Source organism: Buceros rhinoceros, unplaced genomic scaffold (assembly GCF_000710305.1).
Source record: "Buceros rhinoceros silvestris isolate BGI_N320 unplaced genomic scaffold, ASM71030v1 scaffold12494, whole genome shotgun sequence".
NCBI classification, from domain to species: Eukaryota; Metazoa; Chordata; class Aves; order Bucerotiformes; family Bucerotidae; genus Buceros; species Buceros rhinoceros.
This window is the reverse complement of record NW_010410086.1, coordinates 5,584-16,943: the sequence shown is the minus strand read 5'-3', so window position 1 is coordinate 16,943 and position 11,360 is coordinate 5,584. Positions and strand designations below refer to the sequence as shown.

The following is an 11,360-nucleotide window of genomic DNA, read 5'->3' as shown; positions in this document are numbered from 1 at the left end:
CTGAACAAATATTGTGTAGAATGTTAAGCAGTTACCTGGAAAATAACAAGCACAAAGAAAAACTAACCATTTCCTCCCTGCCTAGATACACCTGGCTTAAGCTGAAGTCCCTTTCACTAGAGTTAATCCTCTAGCACAATCTTCAAACATAAAAGAAGCCAAGACAAAATTTTTACAGACTTCAGCCATCGCCTCTTCCACGTACACCAGTGGCATTCAGCACTAAACCATACCATACACATTCTCTGCTGTTAGTTTGTGATTTTTGCTATGTCTCTTACTCACTGCTTTTATCTGTAGCTGATACAGTCTTTTGCATTCTGTTTTGAATAAGCGCAAAGAATGTAGTCAGTGACAAAAGATCCCCTCTCTTCAGGAAAAGATCACTCAGTAGTGTTCAGGCAAACGTAAGGTGAGCTGAATGATTGTCATACGTGTAAAATATGTTCTATGAGGCCAAGTGTCCAAAGAGGAATTGCACCTATTGAATGATAATTGGTCCTCCAAAGTCAACACGTTGCAGGGACTGGTGCTATTTCAGAGCAGGAGGCCCCTGAGAGCACTTCCTCCTGTTCCTGTTTTAGTGACACTGAGAGGGCTCAGCTATAGCTTTGTAGCTCTTCCCATGCGTCTAAATGGATGCAAAGCCGTTGCCTGGCATCTGTGTGCATTTTGAACATAACTGCGTGTCTGCCAGGAGCCACAGAGTAAGTTTGGTTTGGGGACCTTGTCTGAAAAAGGAGAACGATGGCAAAGGTGGGTCTGTATTCACTGAACGTATGTTTTCATGGAGGAAAGAGGGTTTTACTGGGGCGAGTGACAAAATGCCCCTCACAGAAGGAGCCAGGCTGGGAGAAGGTGAAGGCTGGGAGACCTCTCCTGGTCTGACTGCAGTGCAGAGGTGTTTGTGTTTTCACAGGCACATTATTCTAAAGTTTGTCACAGTGAATGCAGAAGCTGGTTTTTAGGAGTAGTGTGCTGCAATAAATCACTGGTTTGAACATTTCAGGAGAACAGCTGCTTGAGGTTGAAGAATTCTGCAGGGGGGTAAATTTAGCACTGGTGTAAGCAGGAGTTGTTTGTGGGTTCCCTGAAGGTGTTCAGTGTGTAGCCTCTGGAGTTTCTTTCACTATCTTTAGAAATACTGTTGACTGACAAGTAAACGTGGAAAAATTGTGTTTCTTTCTTTGTGCCCTTTTTGTGATCTTTCATTATTATGTTCCCTGGCAAGGTTTTAAATCTTTCTGGATTATTGTCTCTCCAGTTACCTGCAATGTTTTTACAGTGACTTACTTGGCCCTGTCTGCTGTAAAAGTAACACCAGGAATCTCTTCTCCGTAGCCACTGCTGAACTTGAAACTGGATCTGCTGGAGCTTCTCCCATGGTATCTACTGACGGATCTTCAAAACATTTCCGTGCTGACCAGGACCCCATTTGCAGGGCAATACAGGAGTACCGTGATGTTTTAACAAAAAACTACCTGATTTGAAGGCTGGGGAAGGGCTCTGGAAGTCACTGCGTTTACGTCGTGCCTCTGTGGTTTTCCGTCCCAATGCTCAGATGTGAAAATGTGTTTATTGCGTCTGAAGAAAAATTCTAAGTCTTTTAAATGGATGTTAAGCACATTGCACTTGCCTGTTGGTTTATTGATGCAGAGTTGTTTTATGTTGCACTCACAATAAGAACCATGTATATTTTCTGACTAGCAGATAGGCTTATTTTGATTCTTGAGCTTGACAGAGCTGTCAAAATGTTTTGTATGAAGGTAGATGCATTATTTTGGTCCACTGATGTTCTGTGTTGTAACAAATGCATTCCCTTTGTTCTGTTCAGTCCTTTCACTCTGTGTTTTTAATCTTCCCAGTGTTATTTTAATGCATAGGATGTTATTCATTGTGCTTTGAGCCTGCTGCTTCAGTCCTGATGCAGTGAGTATTTCTGCTGGTAAGTGGAAGTTTTGCCAGTGTTCAAGCTGGAGAACAGGGCACTTTACACTGTTGTCACTTTAGGTTTAAAATTACTATGAGCATATAGTAGTGCCAAGAACATCATTCTGTGGTCTTTTTGGTACAGTTGTGTTGTATCACAGAACCACAGAATGGGTGTGGTTGGAAGGAACCCCTGAAGATCATGTGGTCCGGCCCTGCTGCTCATCAGGACCACCTAGAGCCGGTTGCCAAGACCACGTAGGCTTTTCAGTATCTCCAACAATGGAGACTTCACAGCCATGGGCAACTTGTTCCAGTCAGTCGTCTTCACAGTAAAGAAGTGTTTCCTGATGTTGAGATGGAACCTTCTGTGTTTCAGGTTGTACCCATTGCCTCTCACGGTAATCATGTGGATTTTTTATTAAATTGCTGCAGCTTTAGACATGCACAGTTCCTACATCAGCACCTGTGGTGCACCTGAAACACTTCACGTGGGGGGAAAAAGGAACGCTAATTCATGAACTTTCAGTCTCCTCAGTACTTTCCAAAACCTGTGTAATAATAGGCTAGCCAGTCTTTTGCTGCCAGCACCCGCTGATATGGTGGCTATAGCCCAGATGTTAGCCAGTGGTGTGGGACATTTGTGTCAATAAAAGCAGTTTTACTTATTCTAGGGAGTCATCTGTTGTTACTGAAGACCAGCAGTTGTCATTTCTTGTCTGCAAAAGTCACTAGCAAGGAGGAGATTATAGAACAAAGTCCCACTTCTGGAAAAGTATGACTGATTGTACTAGGATGAATTAAGGCTGGAAGAGGATTGAGGGTTTTACCCACTAATTAAAGGACTTAACAGGCAATGAGGAAAGCAGTGAATGCTGCTACGACTCTGGTCCTTTTAATATGAGTACATTTTTGTGAAGCTAACACACTATTTAATTCCAGATGTTCTGTATTAACTTGATATTTAATAAATTTTGTATTCTAGTACATGCCTTTGTTTTATTGTTCCCCTTCTTGCCTTTGTTTTCCACCCTCTTCCCTGCCCCTGTAACTCTCCAGAGCTCTCCTCTCCGCACTGCAGCTCTGTTCACAGCTGCATCTTCAGACCAGCCAGGAGACCAGGCAGATGCCCAGCATGCACCTGTGTCCTTTTCCTTGGGAGCGGTGTGAAGCACACTTGTGTTAGACTGTGGACTAGAGCTGAGGTGTGGCTAATAATGAGTTTTCAGACTCTTCTTGTATTGTAGAAAAATCCTTGTGGTCTGGGCAGAAGGGAGCAGCTGAGCTTCTGGTAGCCATGAAACTGGCAGATCCTGCAGGTTTGATCCCATGGGAACCTGACTAACCTGCAGCCTGCAGAGGGAAAGGGTGTTAAAATTCTCTGGCCTGCACCAGAGCGGTCAGCTGTTGGTACTTCCTAGTGTCTCTCCACAGAGAAAGCAAGGGAAGAACATCTTGGTCTTTGCTTTGTGTGGTCATTGTGATAAAGAGACATGACCTGGTTGCCAGTTTGTTCCTAACTTCCTCTGTGCTGCTGGTTGTGTGAGCAGGAGTATTTCTTGCCTGGTGGAGCAGCAGAACAGAAATTCAGTGTTGGCATCTGGCATAACAGGAGCTGATCGTAGTTATGATGGGGTGGGAGGTGAGGGGGTAGAGTGGGTGGCTGAGTCTTGCTGCTTGTTGGAAACAGCCCCAGTTACTCTGAAAGTGGTGCTGCCTCCGGATTACAATGCACGAGGTCACTCTTTACCCTGAAGCAGAGCTGTATCCTGTTCTGTGACACTGTATCCTCCCTGTAACACATGGATGCAATGATCTTGAAGGTCTCTTCCAATCAGATGATTCTGTGATTCTTCTGAAGAACAGCCAGAAGCACACTAGCACAAAGCCGGCTGACAACCAGTTACTCAGCTTTGACTGTACCATCAGTTTGACTTAAATCTCCTCCCACCCTCCAGTTAAATCCTGCCAGCAGCCAAGGGAGATCACTGTCCACACCTGTTGTGTCTCTTTGCACTGTTTGCACCAATTGTATTCCTTGATGCTGTCAACCTTGAACATACAAATTGCTTGTCACTGATGGCACCTTTCCTGAGGCTTAGGCTCTGCTTTAGCTGAGGTTACTGTAATAGCTGACCCTTCTACTACCTGTTACTGTGATCAATTATCATTACTTACTACTATCAATTTAGCCACTGCTCTAGCTATAAGCACAAGTACAGCGACTGTTACACAGGCAAGCAGCACAGTCCATGTCTTATTGGGGGTAATTTGGACCACCTCTGGTTAGGCCTTTTGAGCACAGCTGTGTATCACAAATGATAAGGACATTTCCACTCTCTATCTTTTCTTGCCATTTCTATTTTAACTGTAGGAACAGAATACAAATTCTGCTCCCACCTCATAGCAGAGCTTCTGTGTAGTCTGGAGCTCTAGGCACCTTTGTAAACAAACAAACAAGTCTCCCTCACATTTGCAAGCAGGGGCATGCAGGCAGGTGTAAACAGAAAAATACCTCCCAGAAGTGCAGGGGAGAAAGACAGATCACTGGCTTTGCAATTTATCTGTGCTTACTTACACCTACATTATCTCCACTGATTAAGCCCCTTTTGATGCTGTAGAAGTCTCTCATTTCATTAACTTACTGAGGCTGAGGGAGCCCGTGGCAGAGGTTGTGGAAACTTAAGTGCTTTCATCACTAATCCTTAAAGGCCCCTGATGAGGGAGGGCGTTGCTCTAGGTACCTCTGTGTGTTGAAGCATCGCATTAGCAGCAGGGTAGACTGGCAATTCCCTTTCAGCGAAGGGCCATTCTGCGGGCATCTGCGCGTTGCTGTCAAAAGTTGGAATACGCAGATAAGCGGCAGTGTGAGTCCCGGACTGAAGTTTATCTTAATGCTTTCTGCACCAGCTGGACTGCTCTAAAATGTTGGAATCGGAATTAGAGCATAAAAATCAACATTACTTGAAGGATGTTATAAATTATGGAAGATGTTAAACTAGTCTGTTGATAGAACACGAAGCTGTCCCCATCACCCACAAAACAATCATCACTCAAATTGCAGTGGCAGCCAACCCTACCGTATATTTGAATTCGGTTCCAATTTCTCATCGGGGACTGTTTGCACTCATATCCTGACCGTTTTAATTGAACATGAGCTGACAACTTTTCAGGGAAGCAGTCTTGAAAATCAGAAGTGCAATTCCAGGGAGTGATCCTACCCCATGACAGCTACACAAAAGGATCTGAAGCCTGCCTTTGCAAAGACCTCCAGCATTCGCACTTCCTAGATGTAAGCTGCGCTTACGCCTGACTCTTGTATCCAGGATAGGAGTTAGGGGAAGCAGAGGACGAAATGCAAGGCAGCTGTTTCCGATTGGCGTGGATGAGCACGCGCTTTCATGCATTTTGCACTAGCAGTTTAATCATGGAAATCCTTCTGCACGCTCCTGCTGCTCGTCATCTGATTGTTAGGAGGAAGGCGGGCCCCAGGCCTATTGACTGTTTACACCCTGATGTGCCCTGTTTTTGAAATCTATTTCCAAACGGACTGAGGTTCTATTGTGTGATATTTCCTCCGCAGCATCACACATTTTCAATCCCCATCAGCTCCTTAGCCATAATCACTTCCTGCCTTGGCTTCTGTTCAGCACTGCAACTCGCTGCAAAACAAACCTCCCATGAAAACGGGCTGTGTACACAAGGTGGTACAGATGACTCCGCAGTTAGGTGGCAGAAGCAAGAACCACATTCATCCATTGGAAGTGCTATAAACCAAGTTTGAAATGGTTGTCAGCAGCGGGGGTTGTATTGCTGCGTGGTTTTTCCAGGCTCCGTGTGCACGTTGCTTTGAATACAATTTTGACAATCTGTCCCTGCCTCTGAGGACGCTGTGTCACCTGCTTGTTCCATCAGTGCTGATACCGGCAGATCCTTGCCATACACCACCAGCAACTCTGGCCCATTTGCAGAAACATCACAGCGCTCATCTGCGCACAGGTTTCCATCTGCTCCATAGCCAGCGTTGCAGACTCAACTCATACAAGTGAGAATTCCCAGTGACTTGAGCACAAAAATCCGAAGAACAAACCATAATTAAAACCCCCACATTTTAGGATAAGAAGTTTCCATATGAAATTCTAATGCCTTAAAGTATTTCTCTGTGGAGAGTGCTTTCTCACAGTTCCTCGGTATGTCTTGTAATGAATGACATGCACAATAATTGTACCTGTGTTAAAAGAGGACTTTGCTATAAGCACTGCTGCAAAACCTAACTGTCCACATTCAAGAGGTTTCAATCCTGCATACTTTTTTTTTTATGGATTTCACTACTTCAAAACCAGCTTCTTTGATTTCTCTACCTGTACAATTTCCGCTCTAATTTCTATGCGGAGCACTATAATCATCACTGCTAAAAATTCAACACCAAAGATCAGATATATCTAAAGTATATAAAAAAAGGTGGCGGGACAACCATTAAAGATGTTCTAGTGGGCAAAACCGGTACACACACATGCCCTTGTGCTCCCGCAAGTAACAAACACCTCTTAACTAAAAGTGCAATTAGCAGGCAAGGAGTTCAGCACTGAATGAGGAGGCTTCTTGGCATTCAGTGGCACTGATGTAAGGCTGAATGGCAGCAGCGTGTTGTTCAACGCAAGTTCCAGAGTTCCTGGAACGTGCTGCAAGGCTCCAGGAAGGAAGATATTACCGCCTAGATAAGGTCAGGCATTTAGGGTTAGCAAGGAGCTCTTGGCAAAGGTCTGAATGCTATTGTGTGTTCAGCTTTGATTGCCACCTTCATCAGCAGAGCTTTTACTTTCTCCAGGGAAAACGCTGCTACCGATACAAGGCCCCTGAAAAGGGCCCTAAGAGAGAATACAGCACACTGTAGGAGGCTGTCAGGAACATGATTTCCAGCACAAATATCTGGCTCTTTACAAACTTGCCATATGTTTTTAACCTAAGCCTGGTACAAGTTTTCCCTCCCTCACCTCAAGGCTTGGGCTGTACAGATGTCACCTTCTGGCACACCTGGCCTTCATGGATTTTTGTCTGCAAATACCTGATGCACAAAGTAAGCCTTATTATGTAATCAACAGGGAAGCCAAGACTGATCGATATGACACAGCGTTTCTGGACCTTCACTGCAAGTGAAGAACTCCCTTCCACTTAAAAAAACCCTCCCCATAATCCACAGATTTATCCTCATGACTCTACTCAATACACTGCTGTTGCCCCAACTAGAAAGCAGAAATAAGAACACAATCAGTAAAAATCAGTAGAGTTGAATACACAGGTGCCAAAACATACCACAGACCAAATACAACTATCAAGCACAAACCGTCTCGATGGTTCACCGACGTGACTCACATTTGTAGTTTTCAAGTCTCTTCAAGTGAAGCTTCTACCTTCTCGAGAAGTGCCTTCATGGTTGTTATCTTTTAATTCCCAAAGGAACAACAAACAGCTCATGGCTTGGTATTTGTCACATTGACTGCGGAATAAATTAAATCCGTTCTTACCAATGCATGGAGAACACAAACTCTGGTATTTAGGATCATTTCTGTAGGAATCTGCTGAATAAAATTCTTAGCAGAGTGCAGCTTTATGCAGCAGAGGGCAAGAGGTGGAATTACGTCACCATGTGCAAAGCACCTACTCAAGCGTGCAAATTGGGTGCATTTGCTATAAGAGTAGTCTGGTGATGGCCATGAGAAAAGTCTATCAGACAAACCACCCGCACTTTATCTTCAGCTCTAGCACAGTGTGTTTCAGATATCTCTCAGCTGCTTTACTTGGAAAACAGCCTGGAGAATAAACGCTAACTCCAGGGCTAAGGATAACAGGCTATAGTTAATAGTAAAGGTCAAGTCATACAGCAATGACCGTCAGCATGAAGACCTCAAAACAGAACCCACGTTCTTTCAATCCAGGAACATACCTGGAAGTCATGCATATTTGAAGGAATTTGATTGTAAATATGTGAAGTGGACGTGGAGACACTTCACGTGGATTGCAGTTAGGAAAGTTGCCCTTGAACCACAGAAGATGGCTTCTCTATTGCTCATAGCACACCAAAAGAATTTAATTGCTCTGTAAGCCAGCTCAGTCATTTCACTGGCATCCTTGGTCAGTACTAGTCAAGACTTGTCCTTTCACTCCAATATCTCTACTAAACAAACAAAAGGAGGAAGCGACCAACCTAGGGCAATGCAGGAAACTTAATGGAATATGACAATTACCTCTAATTCAGCGTTACTTCCTTTTGTCCTTAGCATCACCTTTCCCTGCCCTGCCCATTCTTGTAAAATTGGTTTATTACTCTGCAAGGACTCATTGGATTTTACTGAACATCACCTGTTATTTATTGGATCTTTAGGCTCTTTGCAGGAAATGGCATTTCCCAGAACACTATGGGCTATGAGCCCTCTTCCTACCTCAGCAGGGCTCTTCATGTACCCTGAGCAACCAGCTGACAGTCATAAAGCCACAATGGTCAGAACTCCCTGGGAGTGCCTTCAAGTCTGAAAAGAGTTCCTAATTTTTCTTTGTGGAGAGTACTTCTCCCTCCAGCAAGAATAAAGGGCTTTTTGCAGACAATACTACTCCTCATCTCCTAGGAGACATTTGCTTTGTTCCATCTCTACAGTCAGTGGGAAACAAAGAGAACCTCCTCCCCAGCCAGCTGGCACACACCAACTGTCATATCCCCGTTTGTCACAAAAACAATCTGTGGTGCTTTTCCCATTCCAGTCCTTTTCACACCTCCTCAGACGGTAAGAACTTTTCCCCTCAAAAATTCAACTGTACTGTATTTCCTCTGTTTTAGCTCTTCACTACTCTCAACGCTTTCACTACACTGGCTGCAGTGTGGGTTCACCTAGAGTCAACATACATACGCAGCCTTCACACTTCCTGAGCTTACACACTCAACTCTTCTCCCTCCTCCTCCAAGGACTAACATTCTCTAGTTTTCTTTTTTAGAATGACTAATACATGGCCATCACCCTATGTCCACTTTCTGGTTTCAATTCAATTTATTTTTCCTACTTTTATTAATTTTATGAAAGTAAATTGATATAAAAAATTACTAATGTTCATAGGTGACCTAATTTTCTAGCTGGACTGGACTAGAGGTTTGATTCAATAAAAATACCATTTCAGACTGGTTATAATTCACCTTCCTGCATTAAATACTGTTTTCCCAAGTGCTTTCTCTCCACCATATACTTGCAGGACCTAGCTACCCTGTGAGTTCATAGGGCTGTAATTTCACCTCACAGTTTTTAAAAGCCTATTGGGACCGAAGTTCAATTTCAAGAAGCCTGTTCTGACCGGGTCTCCTGGCTTTGATCCCTCCACCAGTACACCCAGAAGTGGCCTTGGTCAAATCCGGGCCGATACCTTCAAATTGAAGTAAAATTTGGTGTAGAAATTGAAACAATATTTGATTCTAAGCCAAAGACCACAATTCTGAAAAGCTTTACATTGGTGCTGTCTAAGCATGAAGGTAAACAAACTGCACAGCTGCCAGTTTTAACATTTTAGACAGAACTCTGCTTCTGAGCAGGCTCCTTCTTGGCAGGAGTGAGTTACTGCCCACAACCCCAGTCAGACCTGTGAGCTGGACGTCCTTTGCCTACCTCACCGCAGAAGAATCAATTTGATAGCGCACTGCATATCAACCCACTTGGGCTTTGTGCAGCCAGTTTTTGTTAGGATCCCTTTCTGAAAGGCAGTTCAAAGTTTCTTTCTCACTCTCTTGGAGAACGTCCCTAACTTTAGGTCAGCCTGTGAGTGGAGACTCACCTTAACCTCTTTAACCTGTAAACCCATCCACCCTGCACACACAATTTCACAGGTCCAGAAAGAGGGCGTGCAAGAGCTGAGGCCACTCATCTCAAGGGAAGAGGTCAGAGTTTGCAATCTGTTTTAAACACCTAACTGTAAAAATATTTTTTTCCAGATCACATTTTTCCTGCTTCAGCAATTCCCGAACTACTCTGAATTCTCATTCAGTCAGTCTCTGAATTTTACTGATCTGCTTCACCACATTGGTTCCACAGCTTTGCATCTGAAATCATCACCTCAAGGATAAAGAAAATAGTTTCTACTAACATCAGCAGCTCATCATATTTTAAGTCCTCAGCCAAACACAAGACCAAGATGTTGCACTGCAAATGATGTGCTTGAGGCAGATGGTCTCCATATGCATCATTCCATAACTCAGCTTCAAACATAATTCCTATGCTATAAAGCAACACATTTCCTTAGTCATTCCAGTGCTTCTACATGTATTCAACCTAGGTATTTCGACTATAACTCTACTGTTACATCCAAGGCTAAGCAGTGCTTTTAAAATCAGCTCATCCTGATTCTGCTCTTTGCCTCAGCATTTTTTTCTGCTGAGCCCTAAAGTAGCTAATTTACATGATCTATTTTATTTGTCCTTTATCAATACAATTTACTTTCTATATTTTTTCTCTAGTGCCAGTATCAGTGTTTCAGTAGCAAAGGCCTTTTCATTATACAGGATTTTGTTGATTGTTTAATGAAACTGATCAATTCTTTTGACATAATGAATTACAGATTTTACTGACTTTCGGTAATCACAGAAATCACCCTGCTTTGCCTTATTCAATGTCTACTCAGCAATTAACGGCAGAAAGGTGGACAGAAAACTACAAGACATTACTTTACTAGGTCACAAGATGGATAGAGACAAAAAAAGGTTTGCTGGGCTTGTCTTGCTCCACCAGGAACAATCTCAGGAAACAAGCTGGAATCTACAAGAACCGAGAGCCAGATTTCATAGAGAACACATACTTTGAGGTCAAAGTATCTGGATTCCAGTGAACTTGCACTGAGAAGCACCAAATCCTACTCAATAGTAAAATCAACATAAAAAACCCAAATATGCACATTAAAACAGGGATTCACCCCCCACTACAGCAAATTTATATATGAGGGGAAAAGAAATATTGGACCCGTTGGCACACTGGAGGGGAAGGAAAACAGCTTTGTCCAATAGTACCAACTTCCTCGCGCTGACACCATACTGGTATTTGTGCTGGGTAGTGAATAGCGCGGAGCCTAAAAACACACTACACTGCACAGAACTTGTCTCACTTAACTTGGCTATTGCTAACGTATAAAATAAGTCTATTATGGTTACACGTGACCCATACATTCAATATAAAGGCAAATTTCATTCAAAAGAAATAATTTAACTAAAGTACTCCTCTGTCTCCTGAACTCACTCTAGCATGACAATAGTTACACATTAGCAAAACACAAAATTCTCTTTCCATAGATCTTGCCCAAATTTTGAGCAACATGACAGCCTCCGAGAGGGGAAGGTTGAGAACAACTTAGTCTGGAATTTAACTGGCTTCAAATAAATGTATTCAGTTTAGGTTCTGCATTCC

The 11,360-nt window shown here is 43.3% G+C and overlaps 1 protein-coding gene across 1 annotated transcript in view; it reads left to right on the top strand.

The window, feature by feature from the left end:
- The window catches only part of LOC104492869 (ankyrin repeat domain-containing protein 26-like), a gene marked incomplete at its 5' end in the record, with an annotated part of 19,945 nt that extends 18,455 nt beyond the window's left edge, over positions 1–1,490 (top strand). Inside the window, one exon of the mRNA XM_010135472.1 lies at positions 1,342–1,490. Coding sequence (XP_010133774.1) covers positions 1,342–1,490 — 149 coding nt within the window. The remainder of the gene's footprint in view (positions 1–1,341) is intronic.
- Positions 1,491–11,360: the final 9,870 nt, after the last annotated feature.